This window comes from Epinephelus lanceolatus, chromosome 2 (genome assembly GCF_041903045.1).
Source record: "Epinephelus lanceolatus isolate andai-2023 chromosome 2, ASM4190304v1, whole genome shotgun sequence".
Taxonomy (NCBI): domain Eukaryota; kingdom Metazoa; phylum Chordata; class Actinopteri; order Perciformes; family Serranidae; genus Epinephelus; species Epinephelus lanceolatus.
The window spans coordinates 39632810-39657246 of NC_135735.1; the positions used below are offsets into that span (position 1 = coordinate 39632810).

The 24437-nt window shown below is 40.8% G+C and overlaps 1 protein-coding gene across 7 annotated transcripts in view; it reads left to right on the forward strand.

Annotated features, from left to right (window-relative positions):
* Positions 1 to 10421, forward strand: part of LOC117245643 (A-kinase anchor protein 13-like) — a 147614-nt gene extending 137193 nt beyond the window's left edge. For 4 of the 7 annotated variants that reach the window (XM_078161635.1, XM_078161629.1, XM_078161642.1 and 1 more), the window contains 3 exons: positions 230 to 413; positions 849 to 1152; positions 7238 to 10421. In XM_078161635.1, coding sequence (XP_078017761.1) covers positions 230 to 413; positions 849 to 1152; positions 7238 to 7290 — 541 coding nt within the window. In that variant the 3' untranslated portion in view covers positions 7291 to 10421. The remainder of the gene's footprint in view (positions 1 to 229; positions 414 to 848; positions 1153 to 7237) is intronic. The other 3 variants (XM_078161638.1, XM_033636139.2, XM_033609121.2) reach the window with 1 other exon arrangement.
* Positions 10422 to 24437: the final 14016 nt, after the last annotated feature.

Here is a 24437-nt window from a genome sequence, read left to right on the forward strand (position 1 = left end):
ATTTAGCTGATTTATCCATGAGCATTAGATTCTGGGTAGAAAAACATAAGAGTAATAAATAATAGAATATTTATGTTTAACATATTACTTTTATGTCTTAGATAATGTACCCCTACAAACTCGTCATATCAATGTACACACTGATAAAGTAGCTTCTTTTTTGATATCTGAAACTGTATCTTTGTATTGTACCATTTCAATAAATCAATCAATGCACCTCCCAACCACTGCAGGAGGAAGAGATCTTGAAGCAGCACAAGGAGCTAGAGGAGGAGAAGCAGGGGCTGCAGAGTAAAAAGGAGGAGTACCAGAGAGACCTGGAGAGGCTGAGGGACGCCCAGAGGAAGCTGGAGAAAGACAGAGAGGCAGTGCAGCGGCAGCTCGAAAAGATGGAGGAGCTGCGCCTGTCTGAGGTGAACAGGGACTCTTTTAAAAAAAAATGCTAACAATAACGATACCGTGATCTGTTGCTCCCTGCGGGAAAAGTGCCTCTCTGTTGCCCCTCAGCTACAGGGGAGCACTCAATGAGCTGGGAGGGATGCAGGCTCTTCAGCAGGGTTGGTGTTTATGAATGCTTTCACTGGAGGCTTGAACCTGGGTCCTCTTGAAAGGGATTTCAAAGCTCTCGGCATCATGTTAACTAGCAAACAGTGCTGCATTGCAATCCCAACAGCAAAGTTATACTCCCAGGCTTTAATGCCAGAACCTGTATATGTAGATAAAAAATCACTTTGCACCATTAAACTCTTTTTTGAAAAGATTTTGCTCATCTTTTATTCAGGATAAGCATTAAAATATGCACCTCTCATGTTCATATTCCCTTACATCTTCATTACCTTTACTTCCAGAGGACTCCCTCCACAACGTCAGATGAAACCCAGTTCCCGGGCAGCTCCCAGTCTCTGGAGCTGGACCCGCTGGAGCTCTCCTCCTCCTCCTCCTCCTCCCTGCTGAGGCTGCAGCCCCAGCGGTCTAAGCCCAAAGGGAAAAGCCTCAATCCCTTTACCTCATCCTCCAGCAACCTCAAAGGTAGCGAAGCCAACAACCAGATCTCAAAGAGCCTGCTGCAGCTGTCCAAGAACAAGAGCAAAGAGGGGAAGGAGAAGGAGAAGAAGAAGAAGAAGGGCAAAGGCGGGAGCGCACAGACAGCAGGTAGAGAATGTGGATGGATTTACATTCAGTTTAATTATTCAGTGTCTCACAGTGAGTCAGCAGGCTGGAGCTGAGTGTTACTGTCAAGGACACTTCAGATTAGAAGAATGAATGCATCAAGTCTGCAGTTGTTTTCAGAATAACAAATTAAACCCAAGATTTTCTTTTGTTTTTCACATTTTCTGTAATTATCAGGTATGACCAGGGGCCTGGACAGAGATTCATATTTATGGGGACTAAGCCTCTTCTAAGGTGTTCCCAGTGGAAACCTTTCAGACAACCAGCTGAAGAATGGGTGCTGGATGTGACTTCATCGAGTGGCAACAGGCCTAAAATTTGACTCTTTTATGAAGATAACCTATCATATTTTTAAGTATATTTTTCTTTTTAAGACTAGAAGATAATTACTAAAGCGTGATGCATCCACTTAAGAAAAAGCAAACATTTGTCCCGTTATTCCGAAATAACGAGATTATTTTCCCAGTTCTGAGAAATGTTTTCATAAAAAGAAAATCTGCTCTGTTTTTTCTGAATTAATAAGATCATTTCCTCAATTCATAAGCAAAACAAGTATTTTTTTTCCATGAAAACTTCTCTCCTAATTCCGAGATAATGATCTCATTAATTTAAAAAAAAAAAAAAAAACAGAGAGAGAGGATTTTTTTTTTCTTGTGAAAAGTTTTCTTATGATTCTGAAGGCCAAAACAGATGTGCGTTCAAAAAATGCTCCCCTACTATTTTCAGTGTATAACCCCACACTGGTGGCAGCTAGATGCGCGTCGGTGCTCCGGGACGTGCAGCCCCGCGGCACTTTACACCGCTTTCCAGCCTTGCCAAGCACTGGATATAAATGCACTTTTCCCCCACTGGCTTTCTGCTTGTACACACCATCTCCCGTAGCAGCTCTCCCTCTCTGCTCCTGCGGCAGCTCGACTCCTCTCCTCACCATAAATAGAACACTGTAGCTGTTGCTGTGTCTCGTTTGTGACACAGCCTGGATGACAAGAGACTGGTTATTGAGGTTGAAAAACATCCCGAGCTAAATGACCCACAGTCCTGTCATATAAAAACAATGGCCAAAAAAAATATGGCCTGGTGAGTCATAGCTCTGAGATCGGCTATTCAGGGGAGGAATGAAGTTTAATTAGGGGCTCTCCACACATGATTTTAAGGTAACACAGAGGTGGATGAGGTACAGATCTTTCAGTAAAAGTAGCAATAACTGTGTATGGTAGGGGTGTAACAGTACACAAAAATCTTGGTTCGGTATGTACCTCGGTACACAAGTCACGGTTCGTTTTTTTTCGGTACAGTAATGAAAAAAATAGACAACAATTAAATATCTTTTACTTATTGGTAACCTTATTAAAACATACCACCACAGCAGTTAACTCTTTTTACACAATTTTTGAATGAAACAAATATATATAAAATCCTGCTTTTTCACAGTTTGAATGAAAATAGAAATATAAAAGTGAAAAATAAAATCCTGCTGTTTATTTAACACATTTTTTTAATGAAAAATGTAAATATACATTTCTGCTTTAACAATTTTACTCAATTAAAATAAAAAGTATAGTGCAGTTGGTCAGCTTTAAAGCCTGCTCAGATTCAGTTTTACTAGGAAATTACTTAGCTTTCCCACTTTGTTAAAGTGCAGTAAACAAAACATGCTTCAATATCTAAAGTGCAGCTTAAACAATTTTACTCAACTCCAATGGCGTTGGTCATTTCTTTAGTGCGATGGTCAGTGAAACGCTCTTTCTTTTTAAACGACGACGATATCGTAGTTTGCACCAGATTGCTTTTTCTAGTCGTGCCGGTTAACGTTCAAACACGGGTGGTGTCACTTTAGATGCGTTAGCATGCGCTGTTCTGCAGTGCCGGCACACTGCTTTTGTCTTGCCCACTTGTTTATTTCCATCTTTGTATTTTACCCTGAAACCAAAGTGTTCCCAAACGGAGGACTGTTTGCGGGTGGGTCTTAAGGTTCGTCAGGCTCACTTGCCATGTTGTCAAAATGCGAGAATGCGCTGCACAAAGTGAAAGCGGAGATTTACGGGACTCGGTCCGTCACTCAATTATGTCCGTCGGGGAACTAGATATTTTAAATGGTTCAGCTTGGAACGGAATTAAAATAAAACAGAATAAAATAAAATAATATCCTGCGCCCAATAATTCGATACAGGGTCGTGCCGAACCGAAAGTCGCGTACCGAACAGTTCGACACAAATACATGTACCGTTACGGCCCTAGTGTATGGTCATATGTGAATGAGCTGCAGCGCAATGTGTCCAGTGTGCACTCACGGCACCGCCGGGGTGTTATCAGCTTGGGATGATAATCTTGTCAATTCAGAAGAATTTTTTCCCCATGAAAACTTTTCTCATAATTCCAAGATAATAATCTTATTAATTCAGAAAAACAAGCTGATGTTTTTTTTTTTTTATATGAAAACCTTTGTTTAACATAATAATCGTGTTAAATAATATTTTTTCATTAAAACCTTTTAAGAGTGCACAGATAATAATCTTGTTAATTTAAAAATAAATAGCCGTTTTTCATGAAAACCCTTTTTGAATTTTGAGATAATCTCATTAATTCAGAATAACAGAGCAGTTTTTCTGAATTAAATGCATAATGCTTTGGTAGATAATACATCTATTTGTTAATAATTTTAATTTTAGAAATAGTAAGACCCAGCATACCTGCTGACTAATACATGTACATAACATTCAAAGCTGAAAGTTAAGAAACTATAGACACAGTGAGCCTCATACATCAGCATATATTTTACATATGGATTAAAGTCTAAGCACAGATCCGTGTAGCTCCGAGCAAGAAACCCTGAGAAAGTTTCCATATATATTTATAACAAACTGCCAGTGTCAAAACCTATAAAATCAACATTACATTTTCAATTAACCATCTGTGTTACATTCACATGAGACACAGCAATACTGTGTAAAATTAATCGGCATTTGTTAACTGGATGACACTGACCCTCATCTTTAACAATTCCATATTAAGTCCTCATCACTGCCTGTTCAGTGTGGTGATGTATTTTTAAGAAATGTAGCTTTAAAGTGTCAGCTGGCATCATGCTTCCTCTTTATCTTCGTTGTCTGCTTTATCTTGTAGTGAGTGCAGACACAGTTCGCTGTGCCACTGTGCTGTACTTTCACCATGCTCCTCCAGGTCACTGTGCAGCAGTCTGCTCATTTCATGTTCTCATGTCCCAAACACATACTACATACTAACTGTGTACAGTATGTACTTTATACTTATCTATATACAGTGTGTTGTTTTGTATCACGTATACAAGCAATCACTATGCTTGCAATGATACAAAACAAGCGCAGAGGGACGTCAATCAAACTGCGACTTTGGAGTGTCATTGCCAGTTAAACTAAACAGACAGCATTTTAGTTTTGCTTTCTGATGTGTTCCTGGAGCTCCAATGGCTTTGTGCACTGCATTGTGGCTGTCCATCAACATCATACACAAAAAACAGAAATTTTTTTTTAGCATGCACAGGACTGTTTTCAGTATTCATTTCCTTTTTTTGTGACTTTTTCAGTGGGAACGCAGTATATACTAAAACACCTGATTAGTATGTAGAATGAATTTGGGACACAGCTTAGATTTGGTCTTTGCATTATCCAAAATGATTTAGCGTTCAGACTTTTTAAAGGGAGCTTTACCACCCTAAACTTGGTGCCTCTGTATTGGCTCTCACTTCACTTTGTGAAAATATTGTATAGTCATTGTATGCACACTCACCGGAGATACACCATGCCAGTACTGGGTTGGACTCCTTTTGTGTTTGGAACTGCCTTGATTCTTGGTGTCATAGATTCAACAAGGTGCTGGAAACATTCCTCAGAGATTTTTGGTCCATATTGACATGATGACATCACACAGTTGCTGCAGATTTGTCAGCTGCACATCCGTGATGCAAATCTCCAGTTCCACCACATCCCAAAGGTGCTCTACTGGATTGAGATCTGGTGACTGTGGAGGCCACTGGAGTACAGTGAACTCATTCTCATGTTCAAGAAACCAGTTTGAGATGATTTGAGCTTTGTGACATGGTGCGTTATCCTGCAGGAAGTAGCCATCAGAGGATGGGTACACTGTGGTCATAAAGGGATGAACACGGTCAGCAACAATACTCAGGTAGCCCGTGTGAATTTTCTCCTCAGTCTCCTGTTGTTAGCTGACAGGAGTGGCACCCGGTGTGGTCTTCTGCTGCTGTAGCCCATCTGCTTCAAGGTTTGACGTGTTGTTGGTTCAGAGATGGTCTTCTGCAGACCTTGGTTGTAATGAGTTGTTATTTGAGCTACTGTTGCCTTTCTATCATCTTGAACCAGTCTGGCCATTCTCCTCTGACCTCTGGCATCAACAAGGCATTTTCACCCACAGAACTGCTGCTTACTGGATATTTTCTCTTTTTTGGGACCATCCTCTGTAAATCCTAAAGATGGTTTTGCGTGAAAATCCCAGCAAATCAGCAGTTTCTGAAATACTCACACCAGCCCGTCTGGCGCCAACAACCATGCCACGTTCAAAGTCACTTAAATAATTTTTTGCCCCATTCTGATGCTCGGTTTGAACTTCAGAAGTTCGTCTTGACCATGTCTACATGCCTAACGCATTGAGGGCCGATTGCGGCCACTAAACCGGTAAAAATGGAGCAAACAGATACCGTCTAATTCACAAAGCACGCGCAGAGAGTGAAATGCTCCACTAACTGCGCTGCCAAGCAGATTGTGTCTCGGTGCTCCAGTGTTATTTGCAGGTATTTAAATGAGGTAATATGCATATATTTGGCGGAAAAATTGCCCCTTTCTTCTTGCCTCCTTTCTGCAAACTGGGCGCTCCTCTGTGGAAGCCTCTCGCCCAGACTTTCCAGTGATCGTGGCAGCAGTGACCGTCAGTTAAATCAGTCTGTAAATAATATTTTGACATTATTATTATAATCATTATTACTTTAATGGCATCCGAAGATACTGATGCGTTGAACAGGTGACAGTCTGCGGTCGTTCTCAAAACGCACTTTTGTCACGCACTTCAAAAGCAACTTTCAATAATTTATTTTACGAAATGGGGGAAACAAACGTGAATAAAAACGGTTCCATAATTCATATTAAATTCAAAAGATAACGAAAAAACAGCTATAAGTGAGAGGGAATAGTGATAAAGTGGTCAAACTTGGTCAAATCCACAGCCTCAACCCATCCGACACTGTTAGACTGACTCACCAGCAGACATCACTACATGAGGGTATACAGTATATAGTGCTTTGCCAAACAAAGTCTGCCATTGTTCTGCCACGGTGTTCTTGGTGCAAAGCCAGCATTTATACTTTGCCATGTGTGACTGATTGCAATCAGGGGCAAATCAGGGACAAACTGCACTCAGCTGCCAAACTTTGTGGGCGTGTTTGCGCTGGTATATCATTAGCACAATATCCTTTGTGAATAGGATGTTAAGACGGAGCAAACTGCGGGTGCAAGTGAAGTGCAATTCAAGGTGCTATCAGCGGCCGCAGTTCATTCTTTGTGAATACGGCCCTGAGTTGCTACTACGTGATTGGCTGATTAGCTATTTGTGTTAACAAACAGTTGAACAGGTGTACCTAATAAAGTGGCTGGTGAGTGTACATTTGGTCTTAGCGCTGTATTTGAAAAAGGTTTCTGTTTGTCTCCCTGTATTTATAGAACAGCAGCACGTATTAAACAATAATAGATGCACAGTACATGATGCATGCAAAATACATTAAATCTGAAACTCATTGATACACATGAGAGTAAAAATGTATTTCCTGATATGAAATAATGGTTGTGATATGAGCACTGAGCACATTAAGCTGCTCACTGAGGCAGCTCGTTACTTCTTGAATGGATCTCAGTGACGGTGTGTTGCACTTTGCTAAGGTTTGATCAGTGTGAAGCGGGGCGACGCTGCTCGCTAACTCTCGCTGGAGAACAAACGTTATAATAAATCAGCCATCAAAATCCTCTTACAGGAAGAATCCTCTCTCGTGAAGGTGACACTGACTCCTCTCTTCTCCTCCCTCCAGACCCCCAGCACCTCCCCGAGCCTCCTCTGGACGGAGAGATCTTCTTCTGCTGAGAGAAGTGGCTCTCCTCCTCCTCATCCTCCTCCTCCTCCTCCTCATCATCATCATCAACCCACCACTGCCCTTTCAGAGGATTGTGTTACTGCCAAGTAGTAATACATTCATCTGCATGCGTAGCACTGCAGTGTACTACCAGGCTTTTTGGCACCTTGAAGAGACTTTTAGTTAATTGTGTTCATTTAAAGCAGAGCAATTTCACTTTACATGCGAGAAAAATGTATTTTCTTGTATTTTAAAACCCACTGCTTTAGTTTCTGAAAGGAAAAAAATATGTAAGGGATTCTGCTATGGTGTGCAAGTAGGCGTACATACTTGCAGTACATAAAAATAGGCAACATGAAGTGGCAGTACATTTTTTGGGTATTTTCTTTCCAAAAAAAAAAAAAACAGTTTCCCTTTCCAAAGACACCATGGTTACATGACAGTGGTTTCATTTCTTCATTTTGAAGAATTATACATTTGTGAGTATCAAACTGAAAGCATTTCACAGCAGGCTGCCTCACAAGCTCTGCCAAGTATGTCACAGGCCCCACTGCCTTTCTGTGTGCGTGTTTGTTACGGCCCCAACTAGCCCCCTTTTACACAGTCCGTCCTGCTATGAAGTTCCACACCAACAGGCTGTTATGTTAATTTATGGAAGCGTCTTCCATGTGACTGAATCCACACACACACACACACACACACACACACAAGGACTCAGACTTATCCAAATGCCACTTGGAAACAGATATGAATGCCAGCATGCTCCATGTGGCACTGGGAGCTCATCACTAATGATCTTTATTCACAATTAATAGAAGATTGAAAACCTCAGAGGAAAATCTGCTTAAACTAAGTGTCTTGGCAGCATGTCTTAATCAAGTCCAGTGTTTTCAGTGTTTGCTCCAGTGTTTCATTCAGAAATGCTATTGTATAGATCCACATTGAAAGAAAAATTGTCGCCCAACAATCCTTTACTCGCTATATGAAAAGCAGATTTTGGTCGCGTCCACTAATTTCGCCTCCAGTTAGTAAGCAAAATGGAATTTCAATACCTTCCATAATCCTCTATTAAGACTCCATGCCATCAATCTTGTTCCTTGGCTGGGTTTTAATTTATTTGAATAATGGATGTCTCCATTTTGGAGTGAAACTCTTCAGATGTGCGTGTCTCTTCTTCCAGACTCAACAGTAATGAAAGGATTGAGACATATCTTCCAGCGTCTAATGGCTCAATTCATATCCTTTAGTGTGTTTTAGAGCCTTGGATGGATATTAGCTTGATCCTTGCTTTATCTGCTTGTCAATGGGCTTTTATGCAGCCCTCATCTTTCATCTGAGCGCTGACGACTGGGGCTTTCCTTCGTTTTTTTTTGTTTAATTGCATGTAACTCCGCAGGTAGCATACTAATGGCTTCTGAGTTCAACTTTCTCTTTCAACCTCTCTTGGTTGTGATAATAGACTCTGTAGATGCACGTGGCTGATGGTTTTAGGAAGTGGAGGCTGTTAATTTAGGGACAAAGCAGCTGGTTAGCGAAGATGAGAGAGGACATTAACTAAAAAACACCAAATGATGCTATACGTCCGTGTTCGGACGCATAATGACTGAACCTGCTCAGCAGGTACCGCCTGAGTCTCTGATCATTTCAAATTAATCAGCACTCAGCAGTGTTGTTAAGCACTTTGGTACTAATATGTTGATGCTTTTTTGTTATCAGTGTGAGATATCAATCAAGGAGGTATTTGTACTCTGTGGAGTTTTTTAATCGAGGGCACTGATGCTCATGAAAACCAACAATGATCCAAAGCGAGATAATGTGTTAAATTACATAAAAGGTGCTGCGGCTCCTTGTTGTTGAAATTAGTGATGTCATTAAAATAGGGGCCTGTAGCTTTTATGGAATGTTTCCAAGGTGACCTGCATGACCTGTCTTAATTTTAAAGCCTGTGTATTATCCCCACTAAGGCCAGATGGCGGGCAACACACTACCTGCAGGACAGGTAGGAAGTAGAAGCAGAAGAGTTTAAAAAAAAGCAGGACCCTTCTCTCAGTGAATGACAGAGCAGCGCCACTGAACTGCTTTCTTGCTGCCTCTTTTGTCTTGTGTTTAAGTGCTTGTTTGTTAACTTGCCGTCTGTGTTGAGGATTTGACTTCATGTCCAGGCTGGTTTATTATAGTGTGTCTTCTAAGAGGCTTACGGGGCCAGCCAATTAGTTGCTTCATGTCTTTTGTTTATGGCTTTGGTGTAATCCTGTCAAAGAAACGGAGAGGAATGGGCTTCTTTTTTTTGTCTCTGTAGCTTTAGGTGTGTTTTGACCACTAGGGAGCACTGCACCTATGACTAAATTAGTTCCCTCCCTCACACAACAACAACCACAAAGTATGAAACTATGTTTTTTTGTTCTTTTCTTTTCTTTTTTTTTTTTTTTTTTTTTACATATTCTCCCTGTTGTGAGAAATTGACATATTTTTCTCAGCAGGTCATCGCCGTACAGAGATAATGTGATGAGCGTGGGCTCTCACACTCTGACATTTTCCCCACGGCATTTGTAATTGACTGCGGAAACAAATAAGTTGTCAGAGATTGTAATTGGTTATTCAGTGAAACCAGTCAGCAGCAGCTTTAATACGGGAAAGGAAAAAAAAAAGAGAGAGAGAGAAGGTCTAATGGTTGGAGGGAGCGACCGGGCAGAACCACAAACCTCTCTCTGTAAAGGACAATCAGCAGACACGAGTCAGGAAAATGAACTCCCTCCCCGATGATGATAGGGCTGTCCATGAGACGAGGGTGTCCATCAGGTGAACCCTGCGTAGCCTTAAATCTTAACAATAAAATGCACTAGAGTAGAACCCAGCATCTTCTCAGGAGAGAGAGGAGAGCTTTTATACCTCTGCTTTGAAACGAAGGAAATGTTTGTACTATTAAAGTGGTACAGAATAGTTTCATTCCCAACATTGTAAAAAAAAGGGCAAAGACAAATATGTAAATACGATTTATGTATAAAACAAATCAAATGTACAAAATTGTTTCGTTTGTGATCTATTGCAACATTTTGTAAGAATGTTTTATTTATGTTTTATTCTCCCCCTTGGGGTGATGTAAAGTCATATTTCTCTCATAATAAAAAAAAATCATAATGGACATTTTCTGTGTTGGTTGTTTGTCAATTGCTGTTATTATTTGTCTTAAGGAAATTTAAAAAGAAAAATGAAGGCAGTGTTACTTTACATGTAGTGCAGCATGCTTGATGCTCACTCTATTTTTTGATCCATGCATATTTGTTCTGCTGATTTATTTGCCAGATATCACCCTGGTGTGTATTTTACCAATATTCTGCACACACCCTTATACCTGTTGTCAAATCATTGTCCGTCATGTATGATATGCAATTCACAGAAAGTGAAACTGTGACGGACAGAAGCCTAATGCATTCACTTGAAGAAAAAAAGCAAAACATTTGCCTCGTTTTACTGAATTAACAAGATACCTCAGAATTCTGAGAAAAGTTTTCATGAAAAATTTGCTGTGTTTTTCTAAATTAACGAGATTATTGTCTCGTAAAGTCTCATTTTTCTGAATTAATGAGAAAATGGCAAATATATTTTCCCATGAAAACTTTTATCTTGTTAATTCAAAGCTAATGAGCTTGTTAATACTCAGGTGAATGCATTACCTTTCTGTATAAATCAGTCATTATTGTGTCCATAATTGTTAACAAAACAAGTATTTGCAGATATTAGTGTGACTTTTGGACCACTTTGATGAAGCAAATAAAAACACACCATGTGGTGCACAACTGTTCCTCTGTACTGGAAAACAGTTCAGGTACCTTTTGGAAAAATAAGCATGTTGTTGCAGTGTAGATCATTAGTACATGACCTGCTGCGGGGGCCAAGGACCCCTGTTATTTCTTCTCTGTACATTGTGTGCAATGTTGTGTGTTCCTATGTAATTTACCATGCTCCATGTTTGCTGCGTGGTCATATGATTTAAAAACACATTACCTGTAGAAAGTATTCACCCATCTTGGAAGTGTTCATATTTAAAGTATTTACAACAGAAAAATCTTTTGCAACTACTCTGATAACCGATGATTTGATTACACGTTTAAGGCATTTTTTAAGCAGAAATGCCAGCTCCCAGCTTGTCTGCCTTTATATTTCCGATGTGATAGTAAACTAAACAATATCTCTGGGGTTTAGATTGTGGTCAGGCAAAACAAATTTGAAAAAGCCTTATGAAATACAGATGAGCATTTTAACTTTTTTTTTTTTTTTTTTTCTTTTGTTAACATCTTAAAGACCAAACTGAGAAATGGTCAGCCAATCAACAATGAAAGATGTTCAGCTCTCTTCTGTTTTATTGTCTTAAGGCATTGAATCAAGGCATAAAATCGTATACTGAGTGGAAATTAAATTAAGGGGAATTATGCCAATTTTGAAAATTCATATATATCATTTGTAAACATGAACAACTATCTTCCAGATCCATGTTTGTGATGTCAAAGGTTATAAAGTCTGGAGCTCCTCCATAGCTAATGAATTGCGGAAGATGTTATACATGACACCGAGAGCACCCAGGGGACCGTTCTAAATATTTGGGTACATTTTCTGTTTCAGCGCTGAGAACACTGCAACAGAATAAAGCTCATTTGGGTATACAAAAGAAAAATATTGTGTGGGTCCGAAAAGTCAGGGTCCCATTCTATGTCTAAGGAGCAGCTCCAGTTTGAGACTTAGTTCTTTGGTCTATGGCCTTGAGAGAGATCAGCTCATGTTCACAAACATTGATTGACCTTTCCAAGGCCTTGGAAATAATGTCTTAGAATTCTTAGTTTAGGTGGTGTTCTCCTTCAAGTTCATTTGACACTGATCAACAGAGAAACACCCTTGAATGTCAAAGTGAAAACAGATATTTACAAAGTTCCAAATCAATGAACATAAAATACTTGTTTGCAGAAGCACTCACCCTCTGCCACTCAGTAATGAGTTGATTGGTTTATATTAGCTTTGCACATCTGGACATCCAAATTCTTCACAAAACCGCTCAAGCTCTGCCAGTGAGTTAAGTGCAGCCACTAATTCTCTCATGGGATTGACATCTGGAGTCTGACTCAACCACTAGAGGAAAGTTGTTTTTTGGGGGGTAATATTTACCAAATAATCTTAATATCAACTGACAAAACGAAGGTCTTCAAACTAGAGTCTAACACAAATCCCATCACGTCAGATAACAGAGCTGCATCTGTGTGAAGAGCCTTATAATGACAATTACCACAGACAATTGCAACACAGTACACTTGAACTATAGATTGCCCCTAAGGGCCCAGGGCCACCAGACAATTGCCCACGTTGCCCAGATGGTGATCAGGCCTTGTACCGGTGCAATTTTACTGTGTTCCTCCTCTTTCCTCTCCTCTGATCAATGCTCTCGTCCCAACTACAGCAATTAAACACCTTTTTGTGTGTGTTTTGTTTTGGAGGCTTTATTACAATAAAAACAATTCCTCTCATTAATCCACTTTTTAGTTTCAGAGGCCATTAAATGGCCATCAGTAAATCCTGTTAATGGTTTGATTTCCTGTTTCCATTAGTTGTGGTGCTGCTGTTTGAGCACCACCGCCAGAGGAAAAAGCTGACAACGATCTTGATGGATTGACAGCAGTGCAGGCACACAGCAGCATTCCTGCCTCCTGATAAATAAAGAACCAGCTGCTTTAATCTCTCCGTGCTCTTCACACTGCAGACAGCGTTTTGCCTCTGGAAACCTCAACTGTGAGGATTTTTTTTTTTTTTTTTTTGTACAATCTCGTACGTCATGCCAGTTTCATCACCATCCCATTTCTCCTCATTTCTCCCTGGCTCTAACTTATCGATTGAACCACGGGATGTCTTTACAGCCCCTCACTAAATATTTCTCCATTCTGCTCATTCAACATAAAAAGCCCCAGAGACAAAACATCAGCTGATAAGACCAAACAGAGAGTCAGTAGTTTGATGTATTAAATTTTGTTTACCAGAGCAAAACACTGTAAAAGTTATCTCTTTTTAGATTATTCCCACCAAATCAAAGTTGTGCAGCAGCAAGTTTGTTGGTGAAAAAACTAGATAGTCCCAACCGCTTCTGGTTGTCATGGTGATGGGGAAAGCGAGGGTCTGCTGTTGTAAAACAAGAAGTGAAAACTGAGAGACAGACAGGGAAGGAGACGGAGAGGGGAAATAAAATCACCACTATACAATGATTCCAAATTAAAAATTCCATCACATCCTAGGAGGAAAAAAAACTGTCATACACTTGCAAATAAGTCTGTAAAGCTTGAATGAATAATGACAAACAGTTCATACATTTTCAAATTGATTAATTATCTGGCATGGATAAGATAAATTTGACGTTGTTAAACTAATTATTGTCATATCATAATTGACTAAATCCGTCTCTTAAAGCCGCTTTGAATTGAGCTGATATGGAAACAGACAGCGAGTGACACAATCCTAAAGCAGTCAGCTTTATCAAAGCATCAGCACTTTCCAATGCGCTGATTTATCAAAGCAAGAGCTGCAGATTTTCTTAGAGGCCAACTCTCTGCAGCTCCTTCCACTCACATGGATGGAGCTCATCAGCAGGCCAGGGACGTTTAGTAGAAATGAATTAGGATTAGGACCATCACCAGTATCATGTCATGCTCCGTAACATAGAGTCAGTGGTGGAAGAAGCAGCTTACTTAAGTCAAAGTAGAAACACCCCAATGTAAAAATAGTACATTTAAACTGTGAGTCCTGCATTTTAAAGCTTTCTTGAACCTGTATGAACTGATTTTGGCCTGTTGTAGGCAGTAGAAACAAGCTGTAAACACAAAAGTTGTCTATTTACACATAGCGCAGGAAAGGGGTGTTTTGGCCACCTGATGAATGTTGGTACAATATTCACTTTTCTTTTAGCTCTGTTTTTGTCTCCACCATCTCCTAAAATATCTGGCAACCATGCACAGGCTAGTAAAAGGAACAATCTCAGTCTAATCATTGGTGGGATGCAACACACCTGCGCACACCACTGGTGGTAGAAGCTCCACCTCCACCTTTTTTTGTATTCTGGTATTGTATAACAAGACAAGTATGGCTTCCATTTTCATGCCTCACAGTTTGCTATTCAGTACTTAAAAACTGCAACTCCCAGGAGATTGGTCACTGCAGAGCTTCATTCAGCTCTAAGTGTTAAAAAAGTACATTGAGGAGCACAGTGGGACTGATTGGAGAGATTGGGACCAGTCATGGGGGGACAGAGAGGATGAGAGGACTGGTTATATTAGGTACTGAGAATAAACGAGTAGATAGGTAGAAGTTTTAGAGGCTGTACTTCTCTGTGCACAGTCCTGACAGGTAAGTACAACAGGCTGTTGTAACCCACTGTACAGATGAGGGTGCCAGCATTACAGTTGGAATCTCCAGGCACCACATGATTAGATTCAAGTCAAGTTAAGTTCAACTTCACTGTCATTTCCACATACAAAGTACATGGGAACGAAATTGCACTTTCTCACACCCCCAAGGTGCCATCAGACATGTACACATATAAAAATATAAAGATAAAAAGATAAAAAAATATATACACATCACACATATATACATATGTATGCATATATATACACACACGTGTACATATATACATATACAGAAAAAAAGCAGACATGTAGAATGTAGAATAGGATTACATTTCTGAGGGCAACAATTCAATTACGAAATGATTATCAGTGGATCTTGATTTGTTACAGGTGCTTGTGAGTTTATTTCTTTACATGATTTAGTTTTCTCACTGTGAAAGTTCATTCATTCATTCATTCATTCATTCATTCATTCATCTTCTAACCGCTTCATCCTCTTGAGGGTCGCGGGGGGGCTGGAGCCTCTGAGGACACCCAAAGTGTTGTGTGTGCCATGTTGTGTGTAAAAAGTGCGCAGGCTCTACTTTGTTTAGATATGTGTGTTTGTGGAGTTTATATATATTTTATACATCTCTGCCTTGTCCTTTTGGATATGTTTCATTCTGCTGTTAATTCTATAAGAAGTGAAGGCTATATAAATTATGTGGCTGCAATACTTGTTGCACCCGTCGTGGTGTCCAAGGCTGCAAATTTCCATCTCAAGAAATGGAACTCATTGTTGGTTTGGACATTAACTGACCTACTTTTTACTTTTATCTAAATTTAAAATTTTCTATCTAAATTTTACTTAGTACTTTAATTTGAGTAAAAGTCTCTTCATCTCCTTGCACATGAGTATTTCATCTGTTTTGTTCTGTTACAATAATCCAGCTCCTTTTTTGAGCCATCCTATAGCAAGTCATCTTGTTCTCAGTAAACTTTGGTGTCCAGAGACCTTTTTTTTATCCGAGGTCAAAAAGCAGATATAAAAACTTGACCATTATTTTTATGGTCTGGGATAGCTGCTTTGGGCTGTGACTACACTGTTCTACCCCAGCTCCTGTGTGGGACTGCAGACACACAGATAAAGAAAGCCATAAACACACACTGTGTAAGTGTCACAAAAAGAAATAAAAAGAAGAGGAAAAAGTAGAGTCAGGTTATGGTGGAAGAGTATCTTTTACTGTTATTGGCTAAGGCCAGTGCAAAGAAATATACAGGTTTTTAAACATGAGCTATTCTACTGGACTAGCTTAATATTCTGAATACAAGAGTAACTTGAAAAAGTTAGACTACAGATCGGCATTTTCTCAGAGTTTCAAACTTTTTTACCTGCAAAGGAGGGTCATGTGTAGCCGTCAGGTGTAAGTGGCTTCAGCCTCTTCATGACCCTGAATAGAAAAAAGAGAGTACAGAACATGAATAATGAATAATAGCAGCTGAGCACACTCCCTCGCCTCACACATTGCTTCCTTTTTAGGAGTCATGAGATGAAAAGTTCAAGAACAAAGAGCAGAAGTTGAGGATCAGCAGCCAAGCTCGTATAAAGTAACAGTGGCACCACCGCAATGAACTAGAGTACATTCTCCCAGTGGATATTTACAGAATGCTGAGTAGATATTATTCCAGTCCTCCTGGAGGTTTGAGGGAAATCACGGCTGCGAGCAGTATCTGTACCACAGTGGGGAGAGCAGTTATGGCTGCAGCGGGGATGGAGGGCGGGGAGACGATGCCAGGTCCTCCATCTTGCTCAGAGATGTGAGGATGATTTAGGAGGCCTGTCTTTGCCGGGGTGTCGAGAGAGGGAGTGGGGCTGAGCAATCCTATTACTCCTCGATGACCCTGCCTTAATGCACGCGCACGCACACACACACACACACACACACACACACACTTCTCTAGTGCCTAGAAGGCTCACACATTGTTCAGGAAGCCACCACTACACTTAAAGACCACACTGTAAACCAGCTGGCCCACACAAACCAGAATACAAAGACTCACAATACAAGAGGCATAAATACTGTTCACATAAGACTAGCATTCTCTTGATAACGTTAATCAAACTAATTACACTATTGTTTTAGCAAATGAAATGGATTACCATTAAATGTGGTAAAGATGTTCCCTACTGATCCACTGGGTTTTCTGTCAGTGCCATCATGAGGTTGACATTTATGTTTTTTGAGTGAAATGTCTTAACAGCTATTGGATAGATTGCCATTAAATTTAGTACAGACATTCATGTCCCCTTTAGGATGAAATAGTGATCTCTTAACTTTTCATGTAGTGCCATCAGCAAATCATTGTGTCCAACATTTTGGTTTATGACCAAATACTTGCAAATCTAATGACTGACAGGCTCAAGATTCAGGACTTTTATTTGCCATTTGTGCAGGCACAAGTTTACAAGGCATCAAAATTCCTGTGCGGATTTCTCAGACAAGTACAACAATAGTATACAAAAATAAGGAAATTATAATGGATAAAAAGAAATACACTTAGTTGTACTCGTGTTTAGTGATAATTAGCAAATGTTCATATGCTAACATGCTAAGCTAAGATGGTCAACATGATAAAAATGTACGTGCTGGCACTGTGCGCATGTTAGGATGCTAATGTTAGCTCAAAAGCACTGCTGTGACTAAGTAGCCTACAGCCTCACAGAGCCTTGTTTCCAAGGGAACGAGGCTGGTTTCATCTAAAGTTGCTGGAAAAAATGATCCATGGAAACAGGTCCGTGGTCAGTGGGTGCGTTTGTACATCCAAATCTGATGCTGAACATGGTGCTATGGCCAGGGGCGGACTGGGACTAAAAAACAGCCCTGGACTTTGACTCGGCCCAGCCCACAACAACCGGTGCGCGGAAACTCATCAGCCCCAGACACGGGTGTCAAAATACTTAAATCTTAACACATGATACTATATCTTCCAAATTATAGCAATAGCACCGATGTTGACTAGATGTTGTGTTAAGAGCATAGTGTAGAATACTCACTGAGAAATAAATGACACAGTCCAGATGTCTCTCTGCTGAACAATACAATGCAGGTGACTGCCTGAAACAGGCCCAACATCTATGGGCCGACTGGCATCCAATTTAACCCTATGGGCCCTAGGCGTTTTTGGGGTATTTTTACTGCCTTTACTTTTAAGCTCATAGCACAGTCATTATAAATGCTACATACACATGCTATATCTTGTTTTTTTTTCAGGACAATGTGGGCAAAAATGTGTTTTATCTGAAAGAAACATGCAATATTTACATCTAAGATCATAGAAAAATAGTCAACCAAGTGCAATGATGTCCTCCAAGATAATATTTGCCACTTTGTTTGCAGTAAACAAAGTTTGTTGTTTTTCAGTTTCAGTTTCAGTTATATATTGGGGGGGCATTGGTGGGGGGTCACATGTCCCCCTCAATGTATATGGTGACTACGGCCCTGTCATGCATGCATAATTAGGCCTCAGTTGTCTGGGTGCGCAAAGGTGAAGTGGCTGGTCTTGTCATACAAAGTTTGATGGAGTGTCAACTGGACAATATGGAGATATTTGCATCTTGAAAGCCGGACTACAAATGTGGATAGACAGGGAGAAACACACGCAAGCCTAAGACGTGGTAAGATACGATATTCCTCACTATATGAAGTGACTGATAACAAGATCTGTATAATGGATTGTAAAGAAATTTGTCAGGTTTTTATTTTGTAGACAATTAATCTGGATTTATAGCGTGATGGGATGACAGCAAATGATGTGTGTGGTATCATTGGAAAGCTCTGCTCCTGCGCTTTCATGTGATATGCGTGGCATTTCTGTGCGAGCCTGCATTGGTAAGTAATACATCCGGGAACTGCCCATTGGTTCGACAGCCCATTGTTCCGACCATATTAAACTCATTGTTGTATTTTCTTACCTGAAATTATTCGTGTTCTGCAGACACTTAAAACTGCCTCAGACCATGTGAACCCACAAAGTGATGAAGGTCCAGCTTAGAAAAATGTTAACACACACCTTTTAACTAAATATATAGCATATTGAACCCATTACAGGCTTTAATAGACAACTGTGTAAACCATTAATTAATCATTTACTAATGCATGCACTTATTTCATCCTCAGCCTTCATCCTGATCAGTTCTTGTCATAATTAAATATTCACAGCTCCAAGAGTGTCCCAGTCATAGCTTAGGGGAGACCGGGGTAAGATGAGCCACTTTTCATATTCAGGATCACTACATCAAGGATATTATAGTTTTGTTGCTAACTAATATATGTGCATATATTTCAGGATGTTGTGCATCCCCACAAACAAACAGAATGAATGTAAACATAACTGTTTTGATAATATAGCATGTCCAAAAAAAGTGGTCTCGTGGCACAACTTACCCCGTGTCTGGGGTAAGTTGAGCATAGGAGTGGGGTAAGTTGAGCAATCTCCCTCCTTCCCTCCCCCCGCCCTCCCTCCTACCCCCCTCTTTCCAGCCTTCCTCTGCCAACTAACAAAAGCAGCACACCACAAAGCGAGGTGCCCCACAAGGTGATTTAATGTTAATTAAGTCACATTATTTAAAATAATTAATACTTATTATTAATAATTATTAATTATTTCCAATAGCCAACCTGATACTTTAATTGGAGATCTATTATGAGGTCAGGATCATGATAAGGCTTAAGTCCCAACAAATGGTGCCGTCATGTCAAACATAGCACTGGTGCCTAGATCACAACATTTTGGTGTCCCTGTGTGACACATAGTATTGTTATAGGTTTCCAACAAATAGTGTCCCTGCTTTTTATAATATTTGTAGTTTATAACCTTGCACATGTGTCATGAATCCTACGGTAGTTTTGCAGGCGCAGTTATTTAATGCGTAGAGTAAGAACATTTCTACTCACATATTAGTAAATGATGCCCTGTGTGTTTGTGTGTGTGTGTGAGAGAGAAAAATAGCAGCTCCATTAGTAGAAAATCAATATGTGGTCACAGTGTTGATATTGTGGTGGGGGGCATAAATAAATGAACATGTTAGAAACCCTGAATAGTGCACTGAAGGACTGTTTTTCATGAGTTATTCCTACATCCTGCAATATTTTATTTAGTGTTCAATTGAATTTTTTATGCAGTGACAATGTGTCATCCCCAATAATCAGCAAGTTACAAAAGTGTTCCTGCAATGGGTAAAAAGATGGCAAACTTGACATTTTGACACTTCTCTGTAAAGCTTAAAGTGAGACAGTGTAAATTCATGTAGCAGTGTCCCCTGTGTCCACACATGGCTACTACAGGACAATGACATTGAATTTCCCTTAATTTCCTACCAGACCATGTAAAGCTACTGCAAGAAAACATCTGAGTGTATTGCTCTGAGAAAGGGCGTGCTTTATTACTTCTAAATAGGGATGCATGATACTGGATTTTTTGCTGATATCTGATATGCCAATATATGACAACTTATGTGGCTGATTACCTATACCAAGATTAATATATCAACTTTTTTCCCCAGCTAACTGTAGTAATCAAGTTTCTTATGTAGTGGAATTAACATTATATTATGCATGCATACTCTTATCGTGATGGCCCACCAGCAGATGGAGACATAAAATACAAAGCTTTTCAATGTATGTAATATTCATTAGATGTGCAAAATAAGAAAAAGCATGTTGGCCGATTCTGATAGGTCATTTTCAGGCCAATATCATCTGATAACGATGATGTGCCAATATTAAAGTGCGGATTTTGCAAGTTTGGCACACCATGCGTGCTGGCGCAGCTACTCCTCTTTCCTACCTCCGTCCCTCCTACCTGCGCAAGTCAGAAAGAGGGAGGAGAGAAGATGTGGAGTGGGTTTTACACAGCTGATTCACATCACACCAATCAAATGAGCCCCTCTCCTCGCCCTTAAATGCGCCGCGCGAAGGCGTAATGAGAGTTTACTCAATTCGCCATGGCAGAAGAGAGCAGCAGCGTCAGACGGCCAAACTCCTCCCAGGAGGAAACTGATGTTTTGGTCCGGGAAGTCCAAGCTTGCAGTGTTCGAATATACGGAACTGTGAGCAGACCTCCACGGGCTGATGATGCAAGGTAGCCTGGGAGGAGGTCACCACAATTGTAAATCAATGTTGCCTGGATACACTGAGAACTGTTGCCCAGTGCAATAAAAGGGTTCAATGATGTTAGAAGAAGGGCCAAACAAAAGCTATGCAGCTCAGCACAGGAGGCAGACAGGGGCAGCTCCGCAGCCTGCGCGCAGCCAGACCAGACGGGCCCGGTTGCAGCCACGGGACCAGCCCTTCCTGGACCTTCAGGTGGGGGGGTTCAGGGTGCTAGAGAGGGAGCTGGGCTCTCTAACCTCCCGGGTCCAGGGGTTAGAAGCCCCGCTCCAAGGAGTGGAAGACCGGCTCTGGGACGTGAGTGACAGGCTGCTCCCGCTGGCCTCGATAGACGCCAGCCTGCGTCGGCTGGTGGATGCAGTTGAGCGGTGGCCATTAAGGCCATGCACGTGTGGAGCATAGACTGTCGCTGACCAGAGGAGAGGAAGAAGGGGGGGGGGGGGGGGGGGGACCAGCTGTTAGGGTTTTGGGTGATTTGTTGTAGCCTATATTTAATGTGATTGAGTAAATTTACACCATAAATGTGTGAATGGATGTACAGGGAAATACTCACATTTAAGGACAGAGCTGTGCAGCCAGGTGGTCTCTCCTCTCCCATGCGCCCTGATGCTCTTCCTGCTGTTTTGGCACATGCAGTTCGGCCTCTCTCTGCGTAAGTCCTCCTCCTCCTCCTCCTCCTCCTCCTCACAATAATGTACTCCATCTTTGTAGATCACGTTAAGCAAAAGCATTTCAACATTTGTATAGGCAATCACATGAAACATGTAAACCCTTAAGAACATAACTTACAATTTGTTGACAGCGTTTCTCTCGTGCACGCTCGATCTCTCTTTCTCTCTCACAGTCTCACTCTGTTTCTTTTCTTTTGACTTTTCTAAGATGACAGATGCTGAATATATACTCCCTATCTGATGCTGTGGCTGTTTGTGGTTGGCTGAGGGGGATGTGAACTTATTAGTTTGCAGCTGTGTTCATCAAATCAGGTTGGGTTTCCATTACGTGTGCCAAACGGTGCCAATCCCCTTTGATCTGACATCAGATGTGACGGGACAGTCGATATAGAGATATCTGCTGATTGCAGATAGTTGCATTAAATAGTGGTTTTTGTGGGTATTTATTGCATTGTTAATGTGCCTGATATTCTGGAAACCTGCCTGTGAGGTTTTGGTGACGTGTGCGCACTGTCCGCCGGTCAGCCAAACTTCCACTTACACCGGCTTCGCTCTGCCTGTGTTGACAGTAGACCTGCCCTGCGTTCCAAATCACATACTTCTACTATATACTTTTAGTATGTACTGCAGCTGCCCTTAAAAAGTATGTAGTGTAGTATGCAGTATGCATGCAGTATACATACTATTGGGACACACTACATCTGCCATCACATCCACCCTGAACTCCGACCCTCTTGCTCACTTCCGCCGCCGTCCGTAGCGCCACATTTGAATATTTTGTGTTGTTGTACTTCGGAGATGCAGCAAATCTCCTCTCGTCGAGCTCGCCAGAGTCGTGCATACCGTCGGAGGTGCCGGAGAGCTGTGTTACTGTTATGTCATAATGTATGTTATTGTTTCTCATAAACTGACGTGTTCACGTAAACAGTTCCAGGCCTATTATTAGTGACCTGTCTATTGAACTAGTCACCAGTAGGCATATTAACCCCCTTCACACACAGCTCTCTGTTGCTGTTTGTTTGATGTTAAATATATTTACAGCTGTGCAGCTGCTGGCACTATATTCTGTCTGCACGTGAAGCAGCCTTACATTCACATTACTTTTATTTGTAGTGTAACATACTTGTACATTCTTACTACATTACTTAATATGTATTTGGCTTTTACTATTTATATATTTACTAGTCTATACTGCTCATACCTGGCCCATAGTGTATTCATATTTAGTCATATTCATTCATTATTTATACCACACTTACACCACTGCCTATACTGGTAGAATCTTCTATATTGTAGTCATAGTTGAACCCTAACATTGATTATACTATAATCACAATAAAGTTGAATGTTGTAACCGTGTTCTTGTAAAACTGTATGTGACAGTATATAATCAGATCATTGCAGTCCTAATATGTAGTGTCTTAGTATCTCAAATTAAATAAACCATGTATGAAAGGAAGTGTGGGCGTTGGTTGTACATGCAGCTCAGTCTGTGCGACGTAACTTCCGCTGCGCAAAGGATTGTGGGTCAGAATGGCCAAAGAAGCATGCTGACATGCATACTGCGAAATGTGACCGGATGCAGGGCTGGTTTCAGCTGGCGAGCTTTTAGTGCACCTTCGAGGCCTTTTGGCACGAAACTGTCACTGCGCCAAGCTGGATCTGTCGATGCCTCCCCCTGCTGCGCCTCCACACCCATCTCAGCGCACCTCGGTCTGCCAAACTACCAAACTGAGCGCGTCTCGGGTTGCGCTGCTCAAAACTAGCTCTGCGCGGGGTTCGCCACCCTGCGCTGCGCCGGGAAACTAGAGGCCCGTGTTTTTATCTTAATGTATACAGTAAAATATGTTGCTTTGGTAGACTGAACTACACCTACTGTATAGGCAAAATAGTTCAGTTCAGAGTTCCAAAAAGCTGGACATATTTTGATTAATATGCATATTTAAATGAGTGCTAAGAAAATATAAGGTATGTTACAAAAGATGATTGTATGCCAGGCACAGTGTGCCATAGGAAAACAATTTTGCAGGCAGTGTCTGTTTTGGATTCCGCCTTTATTTGGATGAATAAAGCAGTATTTAATACATTGCCTTAATAGGACACTTTGTAGTGTAGGCTTTTGTTCTTAAGAGTGCAGAGCCATCACGAGTAACAAGTTCACACACTAGTTCTCTGTATCACAATAGATTGCAAGACCCCTAGTTCTATATAGCTATTACTATCCACTCCTGCTATTAAGAGGGAGACAAAGTGGGAGATGGTTGAGAATATAATGAAGATATAAGAAAGTAAACTCATTGCTGCCCTTTGAGAGGTTGGCTGACATTTCCTCCATCTTGCCAATCGGATCAGCACAAATGTCCTGGGGGGTGGAGGCTTCTGCACTTTTGTCAGCTTTAGTTTGAAGGATGCAACCCCCAACCAGATGCTTTTTCTTAAAGCATGATCAGGCAGTTTGTCTTTACAAAGTATGTTTGTGAACTTTATAAGGGGAAAAGGGCTATTTATTCTTCAACTCTAGGATTTATAGACTTGAAGTCAAATGACCCTCACTTAGCTCTCTCCTCCTTTAGCAACTGCAGTTGTGTCATTGAGCAAAGCTTGTGACCACCAGTTGCACCAGTGCAGCTTAGTGGTAATTGCTATAACACTGATTGTAGACAGCTCCTCTTTTTACTGTAAATGTAGGAGAAAATAGGACAAAGGGAAATGAACGGATGCAGTCTTGTCCAGAAAGATTTGAATCTTACAATCAACTTGAATACTTAATTATGAAATTTAACATTTAACCACATGTTTTTACTGTTGTTTGTCGTGGTAAACGTGGTAAAGAGCAATGTAGGTTGGATTTTTTTTTATTTGCCTCCATCCCTGGCTTCTCTGTCTGGTGAGATCTGTGGGGAGTTGAGGTGACACAGGCAAACATGTTGATCACAGCTCAATAAGCAGTGCTGAGGTC